Source organism: Astyanax mexicanus, chromosome 18 (assembly GCF_023375975.1).
Source record: "Astyanax mexicanus isolate ESR-SI-001 chromosome 18, AstMex3_surface, whole genome shotgun sequence".
Classification (NCBI taxonomy): Eukaryota; Metazoa; Chordata; class Actinopteri; order Characiformes; family Acestrorhamphidae; genus Astyanax; species Astyanax mexicanus.
The window spans coordinates 3,885,278-3,912,660 of NC_064425.1; the positions used below are offsets into that span (position 1 = coordinate 3,885,278).

The following is a 27,383-nucleotide window of genomic DNA, read 5'->3' on the forward strand; positions in this document are numbered from 1 at the left end:
TGTAGATATGCGATAAAATCTATCAATAATATAGCTCTGGAAAAAATGACCACTTCAGTTTTAGCATTTATTTGCAGAAAATGAGAAATGGCTGAAATAAAAAAAAGATGAAGAGCTTTCAGACCTCAAATAATGCAAAGAAAACAAGTTCATATTCATAAAGTTTTAAGAGTTCAGAAATTAATATTTGGTGGAATCACCCTGGTTTTTAATCACAGTTTTCATGCATCTTGGCATCATGTTCTCCTCCACCAGTCTTACATGCTGCTTTTGGATAACTTTATGCTGCTTTACTCCTGGTGCAAAAATTCAAGCAGTTCAGTTTGGTGGTTTGATGGCTTGTGATCATCCATCTTCCTCTTGATTATATTTTAAAGGTTTTCAATTTGGTAAAATCAAAGAAACTCACCATTTTTAAGTGCTCTCTTATTTTTTCCAGAGCTGTATTTCCAGTTCAAAGAAAAATTAGTCAATTCAATCATTTAAATCAGTCATAGAAATGCATTTATTTAAAATACCTTCAGCATTTAAAAATGGCTTCAGTCCTCGGAATATCATTGAAATTGAAGTATGTAAAAAATGAAAGGAGTACCGTTAAAATTACATTCTGCATTATATAACATTATATAACATTAAGTAAAATCTGAGAGATATGCTACGCATATACTGTATTTTGTACATTGGTGTACTTCATCCTCACTGAATTGCTAAGCATTTAGCAGATCAAGCTAAATTTGACATATTTAACAACTACATTGTAGTTTGCACAAAAATAGTTTGCTCAATTTTAGACTAAATCACACCCATTCTAATAAACATTTTGGTTGGGAGTCTTGGGCTATTATTGTCCTGAAACACAGGGACAGGAAGGGCGTACAATGCTGGCATTGATAGCACTTTAACTGGTCAATTGTTTCTGCTGCCTGAGACATGCAGCAACAGAGCGTCCATGATTCAGATCTGCGCAGACTGCTGCAAACACACTGTAGCACATGCCAGGGTCAACGCAGCAGCCAATAACAATGACCTCTTGTGTTTAGTGACCAAAAAAAAAGAAAGAAGAAGAAACATCAGGATCAGGGAAGTGAATTGTCCAATCGTCTTTTAGAAAAATGTTACCTAATTCACTGTTGATGAAGGATATCAAGGAGAAAATCATTTAGATCTTTGAACAGCGCTGTCAGCCGGACAGTAAGGCACAATAATGCAGAAAACACAGCCGGCCTCCTGGAACGCTCTCTTCATCTCCATCTAGTGGCACAAACACAACAGGCAAACAAATATTAGCAGAGCATTATTGTAAATAATACTCATTATAACAGATTTACTGCACTGATTAGCTTTATACAGGCTTCAAAATATAAAGCTGTAGTAACAGGATATATAATCTTATAGCATGTCATTATCTGGTAATTATCTGATCATTATATGGACTTGGTATATAAAACAAGAAAAAAAAAATATATATATATATATATATATATAAAAAAAGTAAATATCTAAAAAAGCATGGATCTCACAGTTCTCACACTGTAAGTTATTAAAAGTTGATCTCTATATGGCAGTGTTTTTTTATTTGTTCAATAAAAAAATACATACGAAAATAAGATAAATCTCGCAAATATAACCTTAAAAAAACGATAAGACAGATTTAACTAGGGCTTTGTCCTGACATGCTCTTGAGGTAGAGTATAATCCTAAAAAGGGAAAATCTGAAACTATGTGTAACACTAGAAGGTAACATGTGGAACACACTTTAAAAATAATAATAACATCAGGGGTGTCCAAACTACGGCCCGCGGGCTATTTGCAGCCCGTTTCCTTTTTTGGAGCGGCCCGCGAGGTATTTTAGAAATAGAATGAAAGTTGGCCCGCTGTTAAGCAGGTTTTTATAATGTGAGATTCAAAGTTTGAACGCTAGGTGTCAGAAACGGGCCAAAGAGTCTAAAAGCGGAGAGAGTGCGCATTTCTAGCACAGAAAAACGGGCCAAAGAGTCTAAAAGCGGAGAGAGTGCACATTTCTAGCTCAGAAAAACGGGGCAAAGAGTCTAAAAGCGGAGAGGGTGCGCATTTCTAGCGCAGGAAAACGGGGTAAAAGAGTCTAAAAGCGGAGAGAGTGCACATTTCTAGCGCAGAAAAACGGGCCAAAGAGTCTAAAAGCGGAGAGAGTGCACATTTCTAGCGCAGAAAAACGGGCCAAAGAGTCTAAAAGCGGAGAGAGTGCGCATTTCTAGCGCAGAAAAACAGGGCAAAGAGTCTAAAAGTTGCCGTAATTAAGGAGTTTAATATTAAGAGACATCATGAAATTAAACATCAATTTGAAAAATCTTAGTTTACACAACACTGTCAAATAAAAATATAGTAAGTCAAGTGAAATGGTGTGTAAATGAAATAATCAGGAAAATTTATTATTTAAAGTGGTATATTTCATTATTTGTTTTATTATAGAGTCTGTGGCCCGTGACTTCAAATATATTTCTACTTCTGGACCCCAACAAAAAAAGTTTAGACACCCCTGACCTACATTATACACATTATTAGACACATTATTTTGCATTATAAACTTAACACATTCCTTGTTTTACATTATTAACCCAAAGTGTATGTGGCTCAGACCAGAAATAAGTATAAGGTGATGAAAGTGGGTCAAACTGCTGACCGATCAGCAGTCTAAGCTACAGAACAATAATATAATTATTGCATCATATCTGCTGACCACTTGGGTATGATAATGTAACACAGACCACCATAGATATTGTTGCATATTTTAACATTCAATACTCCTGAAATAATTCAGTAGTTTGAAAGTGCTGAATTTTAACATAATTCACTGTGACTTATAAAGCTCTGGAACAAAAAATGAGAGCACTTCAGTTTCTGAATCAGTTTTTCTGATTTTGCTATTTATAGGTTTATGTTTGAGTAAAATGAACATTGTTGTTTTATTCTATAAACTACAGACAACATTTCTCCCAAATTATAAATAAAAAATATTGTCATTTAGAGCATTTTTCTTTTTGAAATTGAGAAATGGCTGAAATAACTAAAAAATATGCATTTTAGACTTTTAGACTTCAAATAATGCAAAGAAAACAGGTTAATAATTATTAAGTTTTAAGATTTCATGCATCTTGGCAACATGTTCTCCTCCACCAGTCTTGGACACTGCTTTTGGATAACTTTATGCCTTTACTCCTGGTGTAAAAATTCAAGCAGTTCAGTTTGGTGGTTTGATGGTTTGTGATCATCCATCTTCCTCTTGATTATATTCCAGAGGTTTTCAATTTGGTAAAATCAAAGAAAATCATAATTTTTATGTGCTCTCTTATTAAGCAATAAATAAAAGTCAGTAGTACCAGTTGCTGAGAATCCATACACAATCCAACAACAGCACCGCCACTGCCAGGCAACTTCACAGCAGAGCCAAACTGTGTAAAGAAGAAAAAAACATACAAAAAACAAAATACTTTGGAGTCTTTTCAAGCCTTTAAAACCAATAAAAATCATCACAAGCTATTCTCTCCTCCTCACGCTTTACCTGTCGTGCCAGCTGCACCATCCTGAGATTTCCTGGTCCTAAACAGTCTTCAGTGTAAACAGACCTGCAGGGCGAAAGGTGGTTTAATCAGCGTTGTAGTTAATGAAAGACATCTCACTACCTCATGAGTCACAGAGTGTAGAGACAGGAGGGGCGTGAAGGATATTTTTACCGTCTCAACTCAAAGTTTTCATCCATGAGCTGAGCTAGTCTGGGCCAATCCTTAGACTGGAAAGCTGCCCTACATAAAAAAAAGAAAGAGAAGCTGTTAAACCCCCACTAGAAAGCAAATGTGACTCATCAAAAGGATTAAACTGCTACAGTCAATCATCACTGTTGTAAAAGAAAAAAGTGCATTTAAGCATATTTTTACATACTTTTAACATTAAAATTAATACATACTTAAATACATACTAAGTGTACTATATTGGAACAACTCATGACAACTTATTTAAATATATTTAAATTGTAATTAAGCTATATTTAAATACAACATAAAAGTATTAGCTTGTGCTTTTGAGTATGTTTTTGTATATTGACTTATATATTGACCACTTAAAATAATGAGTTTTTACCATACTGAAAACCTCTGGAATATAATCAAGAGGAAGAGGGATGATCACAAGCCATCAAACCACCAAACTGAACTGCTTGAATTTTTGCACCAGGAGTAAAGCAGCATAAAGTTATCCAAAAGCAGTGTGTAAGACTGGTGGAGGAGAACATGCTAAGATGCATAAAAACTGTGATTAAAAACCAGGGTTATTCCACCAAATATTGATTTCTGACTCTTAAAACTTTATGAATATGAACTTGTTTTCTTTGCATTATTTGAGGTCTGAAAGCTCTGCATCTTTTTTGTTATTTCAGCCATTTCTCATTTTCTGCAAATAAATACCTATAAATAGCAAAGTCAGAGAAACTGATTCAGAAACTGAATTTTCTCCAGAGCTGTATATCATCAGGCCTTTTCCTAATGCCTTCTATTATAACTGTGTGTATAGTTTCAGTCAGTCTAATTATTGCTAACTTTTTTTTTCCCACAAAAGACTAAAATACCCCATACAGACTAATATAGGATGAATAGCTGAATATGTAATACAGGGTTAATTAAATAAAGGGTTAAATGTACCTGGCCTGGTCTGTGAGCTCAGCAAACCGTTTCATGGCTTCAACCACATCAGATTCACCTGGAAAAACAGTATAAAACACCAATTAAAGGGCTGGACTTAGCAGACAAAGTGTGCAGTAACATTGTGTGTTTAGTAATTTACCATTTAGCCAGCGCTGACGCACATTACTGTGAATGCGACCGGAGTCACTGGGATCCCCCAGGTAAGCCAACCAGAACGCGGGGAGACTGCTCATATCCAGAGGGATGTACTCCCCTAAATAACCAGACAGAGATCAGTGAGGTCCAGGTGAATAGATGTAAATGCTTGTAATGTGTGCAAACAATAAAGCAGTGAACCTCACAGCAGTGAACTGGCAATTTGAAATAAAGTGACATCTTATCCAATGCCCAAAAATAACATAATATACAAATGTAATACATTTCCCAAACGAAAATTAAATCTGTTGCAAGTTGAACACGCTGTATCCTAAAAAAAGGTGTGTACAATAATCTATTTTGCACAATGGAACAATCTGGAAATGGAAAGCTGTAGACATACTCTACTATCCATTGACTCTACTAGACTGTACTGCTGGAAAATGCTCAAATATGAATATGAATTAACACTGTATTTCTCTGTATTTGTATTAGACTGTATGACTGGAAAGTGAAAGACTATGGACTTTATTAGGAGGGTTGTTTTTGGGGTATTACTCTTGTTTTTGTTATTATAGTATGCTGAAATTATTGTATTTTGTTGTTGTCATTATTATTATTATTATAGGTCATTGTATTTTGTTACTGTATGTTGATTGGAGAGTGTGGAGATTGTGGGGGGTTATATGTCTCTGTGCTTGGGCCCCATTCAAAAGCTCCTGAGCTTCTCAGGGTGTCCCTTTTCACATGATATAAATGTTTATTTTTTGTTTAAACATATATGTGTGAATAAAATGATGATGATGATGATCATCCTAAAAAGGTGTCAAACGTTCATCAGAAAAAATGAGAAAATGGGAAAAAATTAGACTAATATTAAATTGGTTGACAATTTTGCTTTTAATAATAAAAAATATACAGCTCTGGAAAAAATAGACCACTTAAAAATAAGTTAAAAATAAGAGTTTCTTCCTCTGGAATATAATTAAGAGGAAGATGGATGATCACAAGCCATCAAACCAAACTGAACTGCTCGAATGTTTGCACCAGATGTAAAGGCTTAAAGTTATCCAAAAGCAGTGTGTAAGACTGGTGGAGGAGAACATGATGCCAAAATGCATGCAAACTCTGATTAGAAAACAGGGTTATTCCACCAAATATTGATTTTTGAACTCTTAAAACTTTATAAATGTGAACTTGTTTTCACATTGCTCTAAATGACAATATTTTTATTTGGAATTTGGGAGAAATGTTGTCTGTAGTTCATAGAATAAAACAACAATATTCATTTTATTTAAACGTAAACCTATAAATAGCAAAATCAGAGAAACTGATTCAGAAATTGAAGCTTTTTCCAGAGCTGTATATTTTAGCATATTGCACAGCTTTTACAAATTTCTATTAAAGTTTTATTTTGTGCAGGTTGCCACCATGTGCATAGAAAAAGGCATAGGCACACATGTCTGGCAAATTTATTTTAGTGTTTTTTACAGTTTCTCAATACTTCTTTTTATACTGATGGAGAGAAAACTATTAGATTGATCTATGGAAGCTTCTAGAAAAGCAAAACAAATGTAAGGATGGGAGTTACAGACTAACATTGCTGTATATTTATAGTTTATTATGACTGAATCAGTATAATGACGCTGTCATTAATATAAAAACAGCAGATGGTATTTACACTGAGGTGTACATAGTAACACCATTCCACAGACACATGGAGCATGATGATACTATTTACACTTACTGTGTATACCACCTGACCATGTGTAGTGATGGTCTGCACTGTAAGTGAACAGATTAACACGATTCATCTGACACTGTGCACGTGGTATAAAATTAATGATTTTTCTATGTACCGTATTTTACGCACTTAAAATTCACTTAAAATCCTTTAATTTTCCCCTAAAATCATCAATGCGCCTTATAATCCGATGAGTCTTATGTATGAATTTTACCACTCAGGTATAAAGGAGCAGTAAAGCCACTCCACTGAACTACACAGTTATACAGGAGTTTCAGTTTAGTTCTCCAGCACTAAGACTGCAGCAGCGTTAGCATTAGCTGCTAACCGCTATTTCCTTGTTCAGAAGTATTATCGGATTGTAGTCTGCATGTTTAACATGTTAAAACATGCTATGTGAGACGAACCCCTAGCTAAAAATGAGCCTTATAATCCAGTGCGCCTTATGTATGAAAATAGAACAGAAAATAGACGCACTATTAATAAACTAGAAGCCCTTAAAACGTACGCTACGTTCACATTACCAGGCTGAAGGACTCAAATCCGATTTTTTTTATTTTAATCAAATTTGTGTCACTTTCATATGTGGTTTTAAAATCGTATGCGTATCTGATCCATGGACATGCGACATGAATGTAAGCAGTGAAATCATGCAGAACTCAAGCGTCTTTTTGCATTTACGCATTAGCATTAGCTCTACGTGCTTCTCTCTCGTACCCACACTGCATCTCTTGGTGCAGCTGTGCAGCTATAGCTGCAAAAAAAAAACAGCAAAAGCAAACCGCCTGTCCTTTTTTCACCTCCTGGACCTGAGCATGAACTTCAGAGCAGCTGTTTACTCTCCACTCCAGCAAAAGATGCTCCACATATGAGCTGCTAACTCATCCATTTCCCTTTATAAAGCTACGAGTCTCTCGTCTCTCTAATATGAGGGTTTTTGTTGTTGGTGAAGAAGGAGACGTTTATACAGGTATCAATGTGCAGCATGTGAGACGTTTCAGGGAGAGATTTGTTCACATTACACACAGATACAGATCACTTATATTTACAGTGAATGTGAACCGTCAAGACAGCCAAATCTGATCTGAGCTAAAAATTGGATTTGGATTCTCTTTTGCAGGAACCTCAGAATGACTGAATCAGTAGAATAAAATGAGAGATTAAAGCCAGTACCATAGCCTCGCTCCTCCATCAGCTGCTTGCTAAAGTCCATGTACACCAAACCCTCATAGACCTGCAAGAAAATCATTAAACAACACTGACGTAAGAACAGTGCATTTCTAGGCTATAAAGAAGCTATACAGTCCACCACACCACACCAACCCCCTGACTCACGCAGGACTGACCTGCACCACTCTGTCCTGTAAACCTGCCGTGATGAAGAGCTCATCAGTCTCCACGTTCAGTATGAAGTTGGCTCTGACTGGTTTAGGAAGATCCTGTCGAAAAAAGAGCAGCTTTAATTTCATCTATCATTCACAATTTAAAGAAAATGAGTTTTGAATTTTGTAAGAAAGGAGAAAACAGTGAACATACGTCTTCTGTGATGTTGTAAAACTTCATCAGGCACTTCAGCGTAGCAGACACGATCGCACTCCACATACAAAAGAAGCATAACGTCACAGCAAGAACAGGATTTGTCGATGCTAGGGGTGCGCCATATTGTATCGTACACAATAATATTGCCAACATTTTTTAATATGGTTAACGATATTAGACCCTGAAATATTTGACATTATATATCTAACAGAGATTACATACTTTAATCCTGGATATATGGAGATATTTGGGGTGCATTATTAGTATCATGACATTCTGGATCATTGATTTTTACTGTTACAACTCTGAAAAAAAAATTATTGCATTTTTTAATATTTCAGTTGAGGGTGTGACATATCAAATTGTAGGCAATAATAAAATTTAATTTCAATTTGCTGCAGTCGTGTATTCCTGAAATCTTTTTTTTTTTAATTCAGTGTTTTGTCATATCGCCAAGAGTATCGTTATCGTTATCGCAAAAAAATATATGAAACATTGTGAAATATTTTTAGGACCATATTGCCCACCCCTAGTAGATTACATTACATTACATTACATTTGGCAGACGCTTTTGTCCAAAGCGACTTACAATATTGAAGTGCAAATAATAGAAGAGGTTAAGTACAAAAATAATAGAAGTTAAAAATAAAGCATCTATAGATAGGGCCTTAAGGAGGTCAGAGGGAAATAATGGGATAGAGGAGTAGAGAAGAGGAAGAAGGAGATGAGGTTAGAATTAGTTAGTTTGTTAGAGGTGTTAGGAGAGTAAGTGCTCTTTGAAGAGCTCTGTCTTCAGGAGTTTATTAAAGATAGTGAGAGATTCTCCTGATCTGGTAGTAGAAGGTAGTTAGTTAGAGGTGTTAGGAGAGTAGGTGCTCTTTGAAGAGCTCTGTCTTCAGGAGTTTCTTAAAGATAGCGAGAGATTCTCCTGATCTGGTAGTGGAAGGTAGTTTGTTCCACCATTGGGGAACTCTGTATGAGAACAGTCTGGATTGCTTTGTGTGAGTGTTTGTTTGGCAAAGCGAGGCGACGTTCATTGGAGGAGCGCAGCGGCCGGGAGGTAGCGTAAGCCTTCAGGAGTGAGTGCAGGTAGGAAGGAGCTGTTCTGTATCACCTTGTAGGCGATTGTAAGCGCTTTGAATTTGATGCGAGCAGCAACCGGTAGCCAGTGGAGCTCAATGAGCAGCGGAGTGACATGTGCCCGTTTTGGTTGGTTGAAGACCAAACGTGCTGCTGCAATAGATGCCAACATATATTTACTCTGTCGTGATAAAATAACTTTTATCACATATAGCCTACATACCTCCAGTTCTGAGATATTCCTATGTTATCTTATATGCAGAGTCTGTTTAAGGCCCAATCACAAATTTTCTATGATTTTGGTCAGAGAACTGTGGAGGGACAATTGATTTCAGATCCAATATATCTCATGATGAATTTAAGGTGTGTTTTGGGTATTATATTTTTTTAGAACTGATCCTTTATTTATCTTCTTATATCTTATCTTCTTATCTTTTTAGCAAATGGTTTAACATTTGCATATAGGATTAGCTGTTGTTTATTGCAACCCATTCTTTCATAAACCCTTGCAATATTGTCAATTCCACTGACGGTAACCTGCTAAATTAGAAAGGAAACATGGCATCACCCCTGTTCCTTACTAGTGTTGCATAATGCGCCTGTGTATGAAAACAGACCAGAAACTAGACGCGTATTGATACTCCTCTTTATAATCTGGTGCGTCTTATAGTGCGAAAAATACGGCATTTAGCTACAGCACGCACAGGCATAAGTAAGGAAAAAAAGGTGAATTTCTAATTTCTTTATTCTTTATTCAAAAACACTTACCTACTGCCAGCTAGCCCCTAACAGTGAACACAGAGAGAGACAATCAGTGTGAATTTCAGTTTTAATGTATTTTATAACTACAGTATTTTTGTAACACAATATTAGTGTTGGCATAAAAACAGAGAAGAACACAGGACTAATTTAACTCACCACCTGCCGTGGAATGTTAGTGTCGTACTTCAGAGTGAAGTTCTGCTTGGTGAGAGCAATACTGTCAACACAACAACAAAAAGCACACATAAGTATGATGCAATAATAGAACAAATAGAACAATGGTAGTGAACAATCATGCCTAAACATTAAATAATGTCTTGTAGATTTTGGAGTACCCGATTCCCAACACATGTAAAGTTATGTACCTGTAAAGTTATGATATAAATAATTATGTCCTAGCTGGTGATAGATGTCTAACTAAGATCTTATTGATAGCAAGCAATAAGTATAAGACTGATCCCCCCCCCACTTTTGAACAATGGATACAAATTGTTAAACAAATCCATGTACTAGAAAAAATTACTTTTAAGCTCCGATTAAGGGGAAAAGCATTTGCTAAGAACTGGAGAAAATGGAAAATGTACGACACCACAGAGTTAAATAAGAATGAATAGATCCCAGCACAAGAACACTGATTATCCATACTCACTATCGTAAATTCTTTTTTTTTTTTTTCTTTCTTCTGTATTATGGATTTTGTAGTGTAGATACAACTGAGATCACCATTATTGTGAGTCCTATTAGTAATATGTAATATTATGTTTGCATCCAGATATATATTGTTAAATATTGTGGAAAAACACTAAATAAACATTTAAGTTTAAAAAAAAATGTCTTGTAAAGTGTGCAGCAGCAGCAGCAACGAAAAAAACTAAATTTCTTCCATTATAGACAAAAAAAAAGCTTTAAAGAGCTCAGTTTTCTCAATTGTCATTTAATACCTTAACTAAAACACTGTGGTAAATGTAGCTGCCTCATCAAAACTCAGTTAAACAGTAAAAACTAGGAAACAGTAGAAATTAATGAGGTAAAAAACTAAGAGCTGCCAGTGTCAACATCTTACGATATGGCACACCTCTTTGCCACTGTATCGTATGCAATAATATCACCAACATTTTTGAATACCCTGGAATATTGTGCCATATCACGCACCCCTAATTATCACATCAGGGTACTATATGTTTTTTTTTTTTTGCTGTTTTTAGCAAAAGAAAAATTCACACTGTTCTTATTTCCCATTATATATCTACTAGAGACAGATTATATCTGTCCAGTATCATTTATTTAACTTTAATCCTGGATATATGGAGATATTTGGAGTGCATTATTATTAGTATCATGATATTCTGTATCATTAACTTCTGTTACAAATCTGAAAAATATTGTATTTTCTTTAATATCTCAGTTATGGGTGTGCCCTATCATATCAGATGCAATAATAACATTTAATTTTCATTTTGTTGCAGTCGTGTATTCTTGAAATATTTTTTTCAGTGTTTTGTCATATTGCCAAGAGTAACGTTATTTTACAAAAAAACATGAAATATCATGATATTATTTTAAGGCCATATTGCCCTATAGTAGAGCACTTCTTCACACCTCTTGTGTATTATGGCCTAACTGTTCCAACACACTTCTCTTTTAAACTAGTGTATTAAGTATTAATATCACAAGAGGCTCACCCTTGCTTTGAGCAGAACTGGTAAAACTTCTTGCAGGTGGCCTGTAGCAGCCTTAGACCTCCCAAATACCTGTGCAGAAAGAATATGGAAAAGTTGTAGTGTAACAGTAAATTTACAGGGGTTGGACAATAAAACTGAAACACCTGGTTTCAGACCACAATAATTGATTGTGGTGACGGACAGTTCTGGTGGAAACAGGAGAGTTGAGGTGCACATTGAATTCTGCGTGATTTGATCAGCCGTGGTTTTATGTTTTTTGGATACAATCCGGGTTAGCACCCGAACATCCCTTTCAGACAGCTTCCTCTTACAGCGTCCACAGTTAATCCTGTTGGATGTGGTTGGTCCTTCTTGGTGGTATGCTGACATTACCCTGGATACCGTGGCTCTTGATGCATCACAAAGACTTGCTGTCTTGGTCACAGATGTTCCAGCAAGACGTGCACCAACAATTTGTCCTCTTTTGAACTCTGGTATGTCTCCCATAATGTTGTGTGTATTGTAATATTTAGAGCAGAACTGTGCTCTTACCCTGCTAATTGAACCTTCACACTCTGCTCTTACTGGTGTAATGTGCAATTAATGAAGATTGGCCACCAGGCTGCTCCAATTTAGCCATTAAACATCCCACACTAAAATGACAGGTGTTTCAGTTTCATTGTCCAACTCCAAAACAGAATTTACTTTTGAAAACAGAGTAAAAAAAGGACAAACCCCTCTTTACGGCTGATACGAAACAGATCCTGCAGACTCCCAAACTCAGTGGGGTCATTCAGAGGATGAGGCAACAGGACCTAAACGCAAACAGAGTGCAGAAGAGTCTATAAAGGAAGTCCTACACATTTTGGTTTGTCAGTGTTTTCTTTTCTTTTCATTTCATCTACCAGAGTCTGGCTCTCCACGAGTGTGACTTCGGCCCAGAAGTTAGAAATGGTCATGGCGATGGTTTTCCCATTAAAACCATCTGAGGGATTTCCCATCAGGCCAACCCTGGAAAGAGTGGGAGAAAGAGAGAGAGGGTGTACAATTACCAAAAAACAAAAATAACAGTAATATAGGACAGGATGCACCATGCTTTTTGCCTCACCTGGCATAGGAACGACATGTGATTGGTCTGGCTGGAGACTCCTGCTGCTTAGCAGAGTAATGGGCAAGCCACTTTGTGTAGTCAGATAAACCCTGTAACATTTAGTTATGTTTAGTAAGCTGACAATTCTCCACAAGGGGGTGATATTTATACGCTTGTACTGTTTGATGTTTTGCATCAATGGCTACGTTCACATTACAATCCACATTGCTCAAATCCGATTTTTTACTCAAATCAGATTGGCAGATCTTGACGGTTCACATTCATAAACGTAAGTGATCTGTATCTGTGCGTAATAAGAACAAATCTGAATCTGTTCCTGAAACGTCTCACATGCTGCACACTGATACCTGTATAAACGTCTCCTTCTTCTTCAACAGCAAAAACAAACTCATATTAGAGAGACGAGAGACTCGTAGCTTTATAAAGGGAAATGGATGAGTTAGCAGCTCATATGTGGAGCATCTTTTGCTGGAGTGGAGAGTAAACAGCTGCTCTGAAGTTCATGCTCAGGTCTAGAAGGTGAAATAAGGACAGGTGGTTTGCTTTTGCTGTTTTTTGCAGCTATAGCTGCACACCTGCATGAAGAGATGCAGTGTGGGTAAGAGAGAAGCACGTAGCGCATGCGTAAAAGCATAGAAAAAAGACGCATGAATTGTGATTTGACCATTATGTCAAACGTCCATGGATCAGATACGTATCCAATTTAGGACCACATGTATGAAAGTGACTCAAATTCGATTAAAAAAAATTGGATTTCACGTTCGTACAGCCAGGAAAAAATCAGATCTGAGCCACATTGAGCAAAAAAATCAGATTTGAGTCACTTCAGCCTGGTAATGTGAACGTAGCCAACGACATTGTGTGTACTTGTTCATTATTAGTATTCAGTATAACTGCTCGGATTAGTCTACATAATTGACAATGCTAAAAATAAAAATTTGTTGACTCTTTATATTGAACTGAAATGTGTGCCACCTTGGCACCTAGGTCTCCCTCGAAAAAGAGATGTTAATCTCAAGGGATTTCCTGGTTAAATAAATAAAGGTAATGATGTCATGTTTATTCTGTAGTGTTATTATTTGATAAGTAATGGATGGCTAATCATAGGGAAATACATTTAAATATAACTGTTAATGCACAGACATGACATGTAGACTAATTTCTGTCATTTTTGAGATCTAATTACTTCACATTTGACCATCAACAACATTTTTTACATTTACATTTTAGTTTCTAAATTGGAGAACTCTTAATCTCAGGGTTGTGGGTTCGAGCCCCACGTTGGGCGAGTAGAGCTCTTTTTAACAGAAGGCTAAATTTCCTGCAGGTTTCACCTCCAAGCCTAACTCACAGCTGCCAAACATATCACAGCCAATCAAGCGCTTCTGAAAACACTAGTTAAACTGAAAAGGTGCTGTAAGTCAGTGTGGGAACAGAAGTGTGCAAGATAGCACAAAACTCGGCGTCCCTGGGTGGGCTCGAACCACCAACCTTTCGGTCAACAGCCGAACACGCTAACCGATTGCGCCACAGAGACAGGGCTGTGAAATGTTTTAACGGATGGCTTGAAAATATTTAACAGTGCCCCCCGATAGTTACAGTGTAGGACCAGAGGTGGAAAAAGTACAGAAAAATTGTAATTAAGTAAAATTACCTTTACTTTGCTAAAATTCTACTTAAGTAAAAGTAAAAGTGCCCATCTAAAAATCTACTCAAGTAAAAGTAAAAAAGTACTCAATTTAAAATTTACTTTGAGTAAAAGTTACATGGTTACTTTTAATTATTTTAAGTAAAAAAAGTACAACAAACCATAAATTAAATCGTTTTAAATTAACTATTATTCCACATTATAATTTGGACCTTTCAGGCAGTATCTGTTCAGAACACCGCATAAAACATTTTCAAGAACAAGTGGCATAGATTTCTATGATCCATTTTTTTTCCTTTAGTTAAACTTTTTTTTCTTTTTTCTTCAGTTTAAAACACTGCAGCTCCGCCCACTTTTATTCTGTAACGACACTTATGTTTTATTCATGCTTTATTGTTATTTTATTTTTATTTCCAATTCCTTGTTGTTCTTTTACATGTTTTTAATTTAATTCTCTTTGTTTTAATCATGTTTGAATCAATCTTGCTTTATTCTTATTTTAGTTTTTATTTCCATTTTTACTGTTAATCTTTTACATGCTTTTTTTTTTATTTGCCTTCTCTGTGTATTTTCTAATTTGTAAAGCACTTTGAATGACCGTTGTGTATGAAAGGTGCTATATAAATAAACTTGCCTTGCCTTGTCTTTACTGTTAAAAAGTTATGGTCATATAGGCGACTATAAACTGTATTTTTACAGTTTTACAGGTCATTGTTATATTTTAACTTGCAATTGCTCTGCTTTAACTGATATTTACATGTTTTCATTTAACGTTTAAGCAGATTGTGTCAAAATATACTTGAGTAAAAGTAAAATTACCTATTTTAAAAACTACTTTAAAAATGACTAATTACTCATAAATCTACTCAATTACAATAATTTGAGTAAATGTAATTCATTACTTTCCACCTCTACAACATGGAGAACACACACAGCAGCCCGGCTAGCTCAGTCGGTAGAGCATGAGACTCTTAATCTCAGGGTTGTGGGTTCGAGCCCCACGTAGGGCGAGTAGAGCTCTTTTTAACAGAAGGCTAAACTTCCTGCAGGTTTCACCTGCAAGCCTACCTCACACCTGCCAAACATATCACAGCCAATCAAGCGCTTCTGAAAACTGAAAATTGGAGAACTTGGTCACCTGTGTTTTTTTCTTGTCAGTCTGGCTCAGACACAGTGTCTCTGTGGTAAATTACCTCACAATATGTAACTGCAATGCACCACACAAAGTGCTAGGGACAGAAAGAGTGGGGGAGGGGTAATGGCTGCTCACTATCTTCACACTAGATAGATAGATAGATAGATAGATAGATAGATAGATAGATAGATAGATAGATAGATAGATAGATAGATAGATAGATAGATAGATAGATAGATAGATAGATAGATAGATAGATAGATAGATAGATAGATATAGATAGAGAGATATAGATAGAGAGATAGAGAGATATAGATAGATAGATAGATAGATAGATAGATAGATAGATAGAGAGATAGAGAGATATAGATAGATAGATAGATAGATAGATAGATAGATAGATAGATAGATAGATAGATAGATAGATAGATAGATAGATAGATAGATAGAAATTTAGGCATCCAGCAGCAACACAATACAATACGAACCATATTAAAACATACATTAAAACAAAGAAGAATAGAACATATATAAGTCTATAAAAAAGATTACTATACAAGGTACAGATATATCTGTAAACGCTAATGGTCATTAAATAGTTCAATTATTAACAGAGCAAAGTGCAATGTGCAATGACATTGATTATAAAAGTGACTGATGTGACATATAAATATAAATATAAATAACATCACATTACACATTTTACTGTCTTCTGGCCATTTAAAGGACACTTAAATCCCACATGTAGAGGTTTCCATCTTTTTAAAGTGATAATGCTAGAAGAAAGCTGGGAACAGAAGCCATATCCAAATCAGTGTAGTTTAAAGGGTAACTAAACCCTCTGAGTTAAGCTGAGTCCACCCTCAGTTCAAATTTGGAAAAAAAGGGAGGGTTAGTTTGGGCAGAGCACTGGGTGATGTATGGGTTTAGGGGCGGGGCAGGATGGAGAGCTGATTTGCTGAACCGAAGCAGCAGAAGCAGTGAGATACAGTTGTGGTCAAAAGTTTACATACACTTGTAAAAAAACATAATGTTATGGCTGTCTTGAGTTTTCAATAAGTTCTACAACTCTTATTTTTCTGTGATAGAGTGATCGGAACACATACATGTTTGTCACAAAAAACAGTCATAAAATTTGGTTCTTTCATAAATTTATTATGGGTCTGCTGAAAATGTCACCAAATCTGCTGGGTCAAAAATATACATACAGCAACAAAATTTGTCAATTTTGGTGATGTAGCGAGTTGTGTCAATCAAATTAGCTTCATGTCATGGCCTCTTCACTTCTTGTAAGTGATTCTGATTGACTACAGCTGTTGACTTCTCATGAGCCCATTTAAATAGGGCTCATTTGACCCAGTGATTAGACTCAGCTACAAAAGCTACAATGGGAAAGTCAAAGGAACTCAGTGTGGATCTGAAAAAGCGAATTATTGACTTGAACAAGTCAGGGAAGTCACTTGGAGCCATTTCAAAGCAGCTACAGGTCCCAAGAGCAACTGTGCAGACAATTATACGCAAGTATAAAGTGCATGGAACAGTTGTGTCACTGCCACGATCAGGAAGAAAACGCAAGCTATCACATGCTGCCGAGAGGAGATTGGTCAGGATGGTCAAGAGTCAACCAAGAATCACCAAGAAGCAGGTCTGCAAGGATTTGGAAGCTGATGGAACACAGGTGTCAGTCTCCACAGTCAAGCGTGTTTTACATCGCCATGGACTGAGAGGCTGCCGTGCAAGAAAGAAGCCCTTGCTCCAGAAAAGGCACCTTAAGACTCGGCTGAAGTTTGCTGCTGATCACATGGACAAAGATAAAACCTTCTGGAGGAAAGTTCTCTGGTCAGACGAAACAAAAATTGAGCTGTTTGGCCACAACACCCAGCAATATGTTTGGAGGAGAAAAGGTGAGGCCTTTAATCCCAGGAACACCATGCCTACTGTCAAGCATGGTGGTGGTAGTATTATGCTCTGGGGATGTTTTGCTGCCAGTGGAACTGGTTCTTTGCAGAAAGTAAATGGGATAATGAAGAAGGAGGATTACCTCCAAATTCTGCAGGAAAACTTAAAAACATCAGCCCGAAGGTTGGGTCTTGGGCGCAGTTGGGTGTTCCAACAAGACAATGACCCAAAACACACATCAAAAGTGGTAAAGGAATGGCTAAACCAGGCTAGAATTAAGGTTTTAGAATGGCCTTCCCAAAGTCCTGACTTAAACCCCATTGAGAACATGTGGACAGTGCTAAAGAAACGGGTTCATGCAAGAAAACCATCACATTTAGCTGAACTGCACCAATTCTGTCAAGAAGAGTGGTCAAACATTCGACCTGAAGCTTGCCAGGAGCTTGTGGATGGCTACCAAAAGCGCCTAGTTGCCGTGAAAATGGCCAAGGGACATGTAACCAAATACTAATGTTGCTGTATGTATATTTTTGACCCAGCAGATTTGGTGACATTTTCAGCAGACCCATAATAAATTTATGAAAGCACCAAATTTTATGACTGTTTTTTGTGACAAACATGTATGTGTTCCGATCACTCTATCACAGAAAAATAAGAGTTGTAGAACTTATTGAAAACTCAAGACAGCCATAACATTATGTTTTTTTACAAGTGTATGTAAACTTTTGACCACAACTGTATATTATATTGCCATGAAAAACTGGGACCAAATTGATGCATGTACTATATTTCAGGTACCCACCACTTGTCCAATGAGCTGGAACCCTGTTGGGAGCTTCATGCCATACACTGGAAATTTTATTTCATTTATGAGCCATTCCTAGAAAAAACGCAAAAAAAAAACAACATTGAGAATCTAAAACCTCCAACATATATCATTCTTAAATGACTTTTGCACTGTTGTTACTGTTATTCTCACAGCTTTTTCTTAAGATTTCTTAACGAAAGCAGACACAGCACTGACCCAGAACCTGCCGAACGTCTTGTCTTCCACGTTCGGCTGCTGGAGCAGGAAGTCCGAGAGGTGTGATAGAGTATCTTTGCGGAGACAGTAAAAAACCACACTGGCCAGACGAGATGCTGTGACGCCCTCCTGTGGCTTCTCGAGGAAACGCGTGATCCTGAAATACACAACAGATTACTTAATTATACAAATTATTGTTAATATCTTAATATAATAATATCTTTAACTGCAACTAATGATTATCGACTAATCAGAAGATTGGTTTAGTCAATTACTATTTCTGTCATGCCATCCACCTTTGCTTCCTGTGTGTACCGCCCCTGCCCTAGCTTTCTCCATCACTTCAAAATAACAGAGAAACAGCTGAATACGAGACTCAAAAGCCCGTTAAATGCCTAGAACATATTTATATTTCCAATTTTCTGATATTTAGTGAGGAATCTCTTGAGTTTGTCACTTTTAGTAACCAAGCTGAGTAAGAATTGAGTAAGTAAGCAGCAATTAACCTTGTATAGTGCATTCCAGTTATAAATTACCGAATAGTTAACACTGAAATTTAGGGTTAACACATTTTTATAAGCATAACTGTCGATTAGGTTGACTAATCACTACATCCCTAAGCAGTGTTGGGCATGTTACATACATAGTTACTAGTTTCTTCTCCAAAAAAGTAACTGAGTTACTAACTGAGTTACTCCACTATAAAAGTAACTAATTACCAGTAAAAGTACCAGTAAACTTTATTGTGTTACTTTTGTTATTAACTTCGTAAAAAAAAATATCAAAAGAAAATAAATTATGTAATTACTATTATTATTAGAAAAATAACAAACGAAAATAAACCCAAAATGTTGACAAACATGTTATCTAACTAATTCCATGAAATAGAAACAAAAATTTCACACGACCAAAGAAAATTACTAAGATTTGTAATACTGAAAAAAAAAAAAGTAAAAACCAAACACACATCTCGGGATGAAATTAAACAAACCAAACCACACTCAAAGAAAAAATGTATATATAAACAAAACAAAAGAATGGACAAAAACAACAATCTAATGACCGTTAAAATGGTTTTAATATAACAGTTTAACAGCTGGATCAAACAGCTTCACCAAGGAGGAAAAGAGAAAACTGCACCACAGAAACCGGAGCAGCTAAAGAGAACTTAACGTCCTTAAAACAGAACTTGGCCTGTCCACGCCTGAAAAGAATACAAGAATTCTCTCATTAACATCTACAAATTCTACAAATATCTAATAATAAAAAAAACATTTAACGGGGATTTCTATATTCCTATATCCTATAATTAGTTAGTTTAACGCCGTTATTCCCATCACTGTCCCTAATACATAGAGCCTCCGACTCATTTAAACATCCTAAAAAATACCTTAAAATTGGTTAAATTAGAGCCAAAATGACCAAAGGTATCATAGATTAGGTTCTAAAGTAAGGGTGGGCGATATGGCACTAAAATAATATCACGATATTTCCTGGTATTTTCGCGATAATGATACTCTTGCCAATATGACAAAACACTGAATTAAAAAAAAAATCAAGAATACACTACTGCAACAAAATGAAAATGAAATTTTATTATTGCATGATATATAATATGGCACACCCCTAACAGAGATATTAAAAAATACAATAATTTTCTAAGATTTGTAACAGTAGAAGTCAATGATCCAGAATGGCATGATACTAATAATATTTATAATGCAATCCAAATATCTCCATATATCCAGGATTAAAGTAAAATAAATGATACTGGACAGATATAATCTGTGTTTAGTAGATATATAATGGTAAATGAGAACAGTGTGAATTTTTCTTTTGATAAAAACAGTAAAAAAAATAATTAGGGGTGGGTGATATGGCACAATATTTCAGGGTATAATATCATTCACCTTATTTAAAAATGTTGGCGATATTATTGCGTATGGTATGACACACTCCCTATTCTAAAATAACTCTTACCTATGAGATTCTGGACACACTTCCACGATTCCCCTGGAGCAGCACTTCTCCCCTTCCTCCAGCTCATAGTATATAGCCAGCTCTCCAGACTGAAGAACAAAACCCATCAAATGAGTTTACTCAGGTTTTCCTCTACTAACTGCACATTGTGTTTTAAACAGGTGCTAAATGTGGATGTAACTAATAAAATCTGCACGTATTTACAAGTTGTTCTCACCTTGGACCTGAAGAAACGAATAACTTGAGCAATGTCAAAGTTCTGGTCAGAACAAAGCATGTCTCCTGCAATCTGCCGGCACCAAAGAACAATGAATAATTTGCATTAATTGTTCAGCACATTATCTTATACAACAGATCAATCAGTGGCTGAGTATTAGAGTCAGAGTACAAAACAATATACAGCTCTGGAAAAAAAATAAAAGACCATTTAAAAATGATGAGTTTCTTTGATTTTACCAAATTGAAAACCTCTGGAATATAATCAAGAGGAAGATGGATGATCACAAGCCATCAAACCACCAAACTGAACTGCCTGAATATTTCCACCAGGAGTATAAGGTATAAAGTTATCCAAAAGCAGTGTGTAAGACTGGTGGAGGAGAACAGGCTGCCAAGATGCATGAAAACTGATTAAACTATGATTAAAACCAGAGTTATTCCACCAAATATTGATTAACACTGAACTCTTAAAACTTTATGAATATGAACTTGTTTTCTTTGCATTATTTTAGGTTTAAAAGCTTTAAAACTGTATTTTTATTTTGAATTTGGGAAAAATGTTGTCTGTAGTTTTTAGAATAAAACAACAATGTTCATTTTACTCAAACATAAACCTATAAATAGCAAAATCAGAGAAACTGATTCAGAAACTGGAGTGGTCTCTTAATTTTTTCAGAGCTGTATTAGACAATATTTTGTTACCAATTTGAACAATACATTCATATTGTGCCGTACCACCATGATGTCATCCTGCAGTCGACGGCTCCGGATGGCCAGCTCCAAGTCCGCCACGGCCCCCAGCCGATCCTCCAGAGTAGTGCTGCCATCATTCACCACGTTCTCCACCGGGAAATCATTAGCAGTCGCCCACCTCTCAAAGTGCTTGTATCTAGAATGGTGGAGACAAAGATCAAATAGATGTTGCATTAGTGAAAATATGGCAAATATAAAATGTGAGCAAAATAAATAATGTTTTGTCTGGTAAACTTTATTTCATTTGGTGATTTCTGCAGGTGGTTCCTGCATATTTCAGTCCATCCAAAACACCCAAAACCACTTGATTTCCAAAAGGTGAGTGGAATCATGATTTCTTACGAAATCAGAATTCATAAAAGACAGAGTCTTGTGGACAGAGGATCTCCAGTTCGTAACAAATGTGTGAGAAAATGAGTGTATTATTTGATGTTCTTTAGAGAAGAATTGGAATGGATTTGTACATTATTTATCCATATACATTGCATAACGCCATTAAACCATTGATCATATCTAATTTTTTCTAGGTATTTTATAGCAGTATTTAACGGTAAGTACTGGCCTTACTTTAGGAAAGCTCAGAGATTGTTTGTTAGTTTATTTGTAATTATTGTGCCATTAGTACATTTTGGGGACAAATGAAGAATTACTCTTTACTAAAGAACAAGTATAAAAATGATAAAGGATTAATATCTTAAATTATTTAATTTTCTGCATTGACAGTCAAGAAAACAATTTTACTTTTCGTTTTTTCGTAATGAGTGTTAAATTAGACTATTAAATGTGGAATAAAACAGTAGAATATTTAAATTCTATTCTATTTAAGTAGCTATGAAACTTTTGTAATACTTCTTCTAATACTGATTGTTTTATTTATTTTATACAGTATTATAATGCTCTTATAATGCTTGCTTGTTCTACTAACGTTTAGTGTGTTGTAAATGTTTAGTTTACATTAAAACCAACAAAACATTAAATATAAAAACATATATATGAAAGAGATTACTCACTTGTCTGCATTCGTGACTAGATAGACTTCACTGAAGAGTTGCCGCCTATAGAGAACAACAGGATTAAAGCAAAGATTAAACTAAATAAAAGTAGTTTTACTGGATAAACATCTACTTTCTAATGAGAAATGAAAATAAGAACAATTATGTGAGGATAACTTACATATTGACCGTTTCCCACCAGAAATCAAGTATCTTCTTTCCCCCGACACCAGGGAGCAGCGCTTTGGGAACTCCAGCCAGATGACCATATAAACCTGTGACATCATTCTTACAGAAAAAAGAAAAGTACTGTATGAGGGGAAACTCTGATTGGATACACTACAATTAAAAAGATAATTTTGTAAAAGTCTACAAAGTCTATAGTCAAGACGCAGAGAAAACTGTTCCAGGTGACTCTCCCTCATAAAGACACTGAAATTAAAATACCAAAAGTGTGTAGATCTGTCCTCAAAGATACATGTGATACTTTAGTTTCTCAGGGGGACTTCTATGAAAAATATTTCACACTTCTACTCAGTGATAAAACTCCTGCATCCAGACTGCAATTGAAAAAACAGGAGGATCAGTGAGTTTTTAGGCTGTTTTTCTTGGTCACGTGATGTAAAGGTGTTCAGTAGCTCCTCCATTTCCACTCACTGTTGTGTTTTTAACATGGATCTGCGTGGAAACGCTCAAGCACTCAAAGTGTAATTATGGTGTGCGGCAGCGGACAAATAGCTATTTTATTAAACGGGACTAACAATATCGGAGGACCATGGAGTTCAGAGAAAAACAGTAGAAAATTCAGCCTGTAATTTTCTCAGAGGACGTCTGAGAAAAACACGCACATGATCGTTCTGGACAGGAATAAAATCACAGAGGATAAAAACCCCCATAAAAGAGAAAACTAACTTAAACTAACTAAAAAAACTAATCCCATCTTTAGAAGAATCTAAAGTATAAAACATATTCTGGTTTGTTTAACAGTTTTTGCTCACAATATTTCAGGGAATTTTAGCAATAGAGTTGTATATAACAAAACATAGAATTTAAAAATAATAATTCCAAGAATACACTACCGAAACAAAATGAATATTAAAGTATATTTAGCAATATTATTTGCATATATGTCATGACATCACACACCCCTAACTGACTGGCAAGATATAAAAACTAAGGCTATACAAAATATTTATTATCTTTAAAGTTACAGTAAATAGCAACAGAGTAGAGTGTTTCAATGCAGAACACCAATATTATCAGAATACTGATTTGTTTAAAATATGAATATATTATTATTAGGAGAGGAGAAGGTACAGCCATAGTATGAGGTGTAAAAGTGCATGTTCTTCATGCCCTCTGCTCTAATGCCACCCACAGCTTTATTATAACACACACACACAACCACAAACACACACACACACACACACAAAAAGCATAACAGAGAGAAATAAAGCCCAAAGGAGACCAAATTAACCAAATAAACACTAACGTTACCTTAATCTGAGTCTCCAGAACTGTCCCATGACCTGCAACCAGCAGAATACAGATCATTATTATTAATATTTAAACCCTCAAATCAACACTAATACTACTAATAATACTACTAATACTATTAATACTACTGTTACTACTGCTGCTGCTGCTGCTGCACAGTTTACTGAGCTGCTCTGAATCAGGGTTCATAGTGCAGCACCAACCGGGAAGTGGGCGTGGCCTAAAGCCTTAAAGCCAGAGCTGTTTTATACAGAGACTGCCCACTTCAGTACCTCACAATATCACTGATCACCGCTAGAGGGAGCCCGCGAGTGAGCCCTTAATGAATAGGGGAATGGAGCTAACCGGCTAAAAACACAAATTAATAATGGTAATTATTCACTTAGAGATGACATTTAGTTTTAGAAAGTAAAATGATGTGTTTTGTTAAAAAAAAGCAAGGAAAGCTTACATACACTACAGGTCAAACGTTTTAGAACACCTCTATTGTCCAGCAGCAGTGCTGTATGGACCAGATAAGCTGCTTTTTTAATGTTCTCTTTATCTTATCAATGACTTTATTACTGCAGTTCTTCACCTGTCAGACTAACTCTAATTCTTCTTTTCTCTGCTAAAATTCAGACTTTTCCTCAGTTTCCAAGAGTCTTTATTTGACGGTGTAGGAAACAGTACTCTCCGCTCTCTGGCTTCATCTGTAATTTCTCTAAGACTTTTAATACTTTTAATAGTTACAGAGTTATCTGTGTTTTTGTGTCTTTTTCTAGTTATTATTATGAAAGTGTGAATGTGCAGTGTGTAAGTGTGTAAATGCTGCAGTAGAGAAAGTTCATAAATATTGTATATATATATATATATATATATATATATATATATATATATATATATATATATATATATATATATATATATATATAATAAAATACCTGATGGAAAAAATGGTGCTGTTTTAAAACGTCTGACCAGTAGTGTACATATTTAATTTTTCTTCAGTAAATGTGTTTTAGGCAGTAAAGGTGGAAATATTGCTGCTGCTACTGTGTGCTGACAGACTGGTTGGTAAGCTAACGCTTGAATTAAAATGTTTTAAAAAGTTTATAACCAAAGATTAAAAGCTTTAGAAATTATACATTTGGTCCAAAATACGATATTGTTATGTGTTGAAAAAAAGATAAATTAGTCATTGTTTCAATGTTACATTGCTCCATAATATGAATACATTTATATAATTTATATAATTTATATTACATTATAATATTGATTTTGGAGTTACTCTGGAGCACCCTCTGGCGGTCAAATATACCGATAACAGATTCTAAAGTGGGAGTTCTCTCTATTGGAGATTCTCTGTTATTAAAGCAACAGAGTCCACACACAGCTAAATACACATTAATCCATTCATATCCACAAGTTTTTATTATTTTGACTATTTATTATATTTATAAGACACAGAAATAAAATTAAATCATATTCCCCGCATTTATTCTCTTTATTTTTTTAACTGTTTGCATTAAAGTTTTAAACAAAATTGCTGTTTTTTGTAGCTTATTTTCCTATACAGTACATATACATATGCAATGCCATTCTAATAGACAGAAATATAAATAACAGGACTTATTTTTCAAGTATAATACAGTCAGGGTTTGAGGACTCTATTTATAATGTTTAAGTCACTTAAAAACAGGATTTAGATACATTATATTTATAGTTATAGGAGGGTTTAGGAAGGTGAGCAGCACCTCCTACTGACCACAACTAATTAAGGCATTAACTGCTTTCTCCTGATACAGTGAACCAGACTAGAGAATAAAAATACGATAGAAAAAGAAATAAATTACAGTTTTTTTTCTTGAACGTTTTGATGTAATGCTTTTATTAAACTATGTTTGGATGGGTTTTAAATTCCAGGTGTTTTACCTTCAATGCTTTCTGGCAACAAACCATCCCTTAAATTTAAAATCTTCATAATGTGTGTTTTTTTTAATAGAATGTCACAAAATGTCTCCATCCAATACAATAAGATAGGGGGTAGCTTAAAGTTAAATTATGTTTTTAATATTTTTAAGATAGAAGCTTAAAAAAAGCCACATCATAGGATTTGATACCACCGACTGGTAGGTTTAATATCTATGAATAAAATGACTGAGCATAAATATCAATCAACCTTTATATGTATATAAGGGACTGAAAACATTATATAAGAAATTAATAATAATAATAATAATAATAATAATAATAATAATAATAATAATAATAATAATAATAATAATAATATGTTATTAATATTTATGTATTAAAACATTTAAAATAAATACAACAACAAAGAACAATTAATAATAGTAAATGTAAATATGCAACATATTTTAATGTATATTTAATTTACTTGCTAAAACAGTGTTTTTGCATTTTAAAATACAGTTAGACCACATTCACATTTGTTAGGGTAATGATGCTAGCTAATAAAATAAAATAAAACATACTCTATAAATAAAACTAAAAATAAAACACACTATACAATAGAGTGTTAAGGAGAGTCAGAGCAGATATGTGTGTTTGGGGGTCTATATATATATATATATATATATATATATATATATATATATATATATATATATCCTTTATATATATAATATTTCTGAAGGTGAGCTGGTGTTGGGAATATTAGGATTTTAATTTTGCAGCTGATTTAAAAGAAAGAAAATAAAAATAAAACACTGGACGGCGCCCGAGGTTCGATCCCTTGCGGGAAGTTCTTGTCAAATTGCAATTTTGAATCAGAAGTAACCTCTGGACTAAGCCAGTGCGGAGATCGCACAGCTACAGCCCGACTTTAACCCTGGATCAGCACAAGGTTATTTTAACGCTATTATATGTTATATATAAAAAATACCTGGATACTCTGTGCTGCTCAGGGTTAAAGTCTGGCTGTAGCTGATCAGTCTTCGCTTTGATTTACTCCAGCGGTTACTTCTAACTCAAAATTTGCAATTTGACGTTAATTTCACGCAAGGGATCGAACCTCGGGCGCCGTCCAGTGTTTTACTTTTATTTTTATTTTCTTTCTTTTAAATCAGCTGCAAAATTAAAATCCTAATATTCCCAACACACACACACACACACACACATATATAGTTATATATAAACTGTTCCCAGGAGATTTAAATGGTGACGAGAAAATAAAAAAATCAGGAAAACGTCTGAGTAACAAAAACAATCCGATATTGCAAAAGAAGAGAAATTTAGTGACTACAGGCAACATTTTTAGGGTCACTTAAATATTTTTGAACAACACTGTTTTTAAGATACTTTCCCCTCTTTTTCAGGTAAACTTACTTACTTACCCTGAAAGGGTTCCCTCAGGTATGGAACGGAGGGAAGTTAGCTAGCTAGCTACTGAGCAGGGTTGCCAGGTCCACCGAAAAAAATCCATCCCAAATTCAGTCTAAAACCCGCCCTAGAAGCTTCAATTTGCCCAAAATATCTGTCTGTCGCACGTTTGAAGCAAATGACAAAACAACTATGAATGTACAACTA

At 35.1% G+C, this 27,383-nt stretch overlaps 1 protein-coding gene and 1 non-coding gene across 3 annotated transcripts; both read right to left on the bottom strand.

The window, feature by feature from the left end:
- Positions 1-481: 481 nt before the first annotated feature.
- gkup (glucuronokinase with putative uridyl pyrophosphorylase) lies at positions 482-27,329 on the bottom strand. 2 transcript variants are annotated; one of them, XM_049466820.1, is made up of 24 exons: positions 27,191-27,329; positions 23,853-23,884; positions 22,537-22,643; positions 22,374-22,418; positions 21,346-21,499; positions 20,609-20,680; positions 20,392-20,480; positions 18,412-18,568; positions 18,190-18,267; positions 12,703-12,794; positions 12,500-12,605; positions 12,330-12,409; positions 11,616-11,684; positions 10,090-10,150; positions 9,940-9,956; positions 8,089-8,146; positions 7,899-7,991; positions 7,726-7,786; positions 4,813-4,926; positions 4,671-4,728; positions 3,711-3,779; positions 3,539-3,602; positions 3,357-3,428; positions 482-1,251 (listed from the first exon to the last, which is right to left on the bottom strand). In XM_049466820.1, coding segments are annotated over exons 3-24 (1,707 nt in total). In that variant the 5' UTR covers positions 22,539-22,643; positions 23,853-23,884; positions 27,191-27,329; the 3' UTR covers positions 482-1,155. The 2 variants fall into 2 exon arrangements, with proteins under 2 accessions (XP_049322777.1, XP_049322776.1); XM_049466819.1 differs by lacking the exon at positions 27,191-27,329 and having other exon boundaries at positions 23,853-24,047.
- trnan-guu (transfer RNA asparagine (anticodon GUU)) lies at positions 14,169-14,242 on the bottom strand. The gene has a single exon. It is a non-coding gene; the product is annotated as a tRNA-Asn (tRNA).
- Positions 27,330-27,383: the final 54 nt, after the last annotated feature.

What these genes read in the sequence shown, in the direction of transcription:
- gkup (XM_049466819.1), bottom strand. Translation starts at nt 23,909, where the DNA reads ATGATCTGTATTCTGCTGGTTGCAGGTCATGGGACAGTTCTGGAGACT. An exon ending in CAGTTCTGCTCAAAGCAAGG is followed by an intron (nt 10,151 to 11,615) that starts GTGAGCCTCTTG and finishes TTGTGTTGACAG; the next exon opens with TATTGCTCTCACCAAGCAGA. An exon ending in TACAGGACAGAGTGGTGCAG is followed by an intron (nt 7,787 to 7,898) that starts GTCAGTCCTGCG and finishes ATTTTCTTGCAG; the next exon opens with GTCTATGAGGGTTTGGTGTA.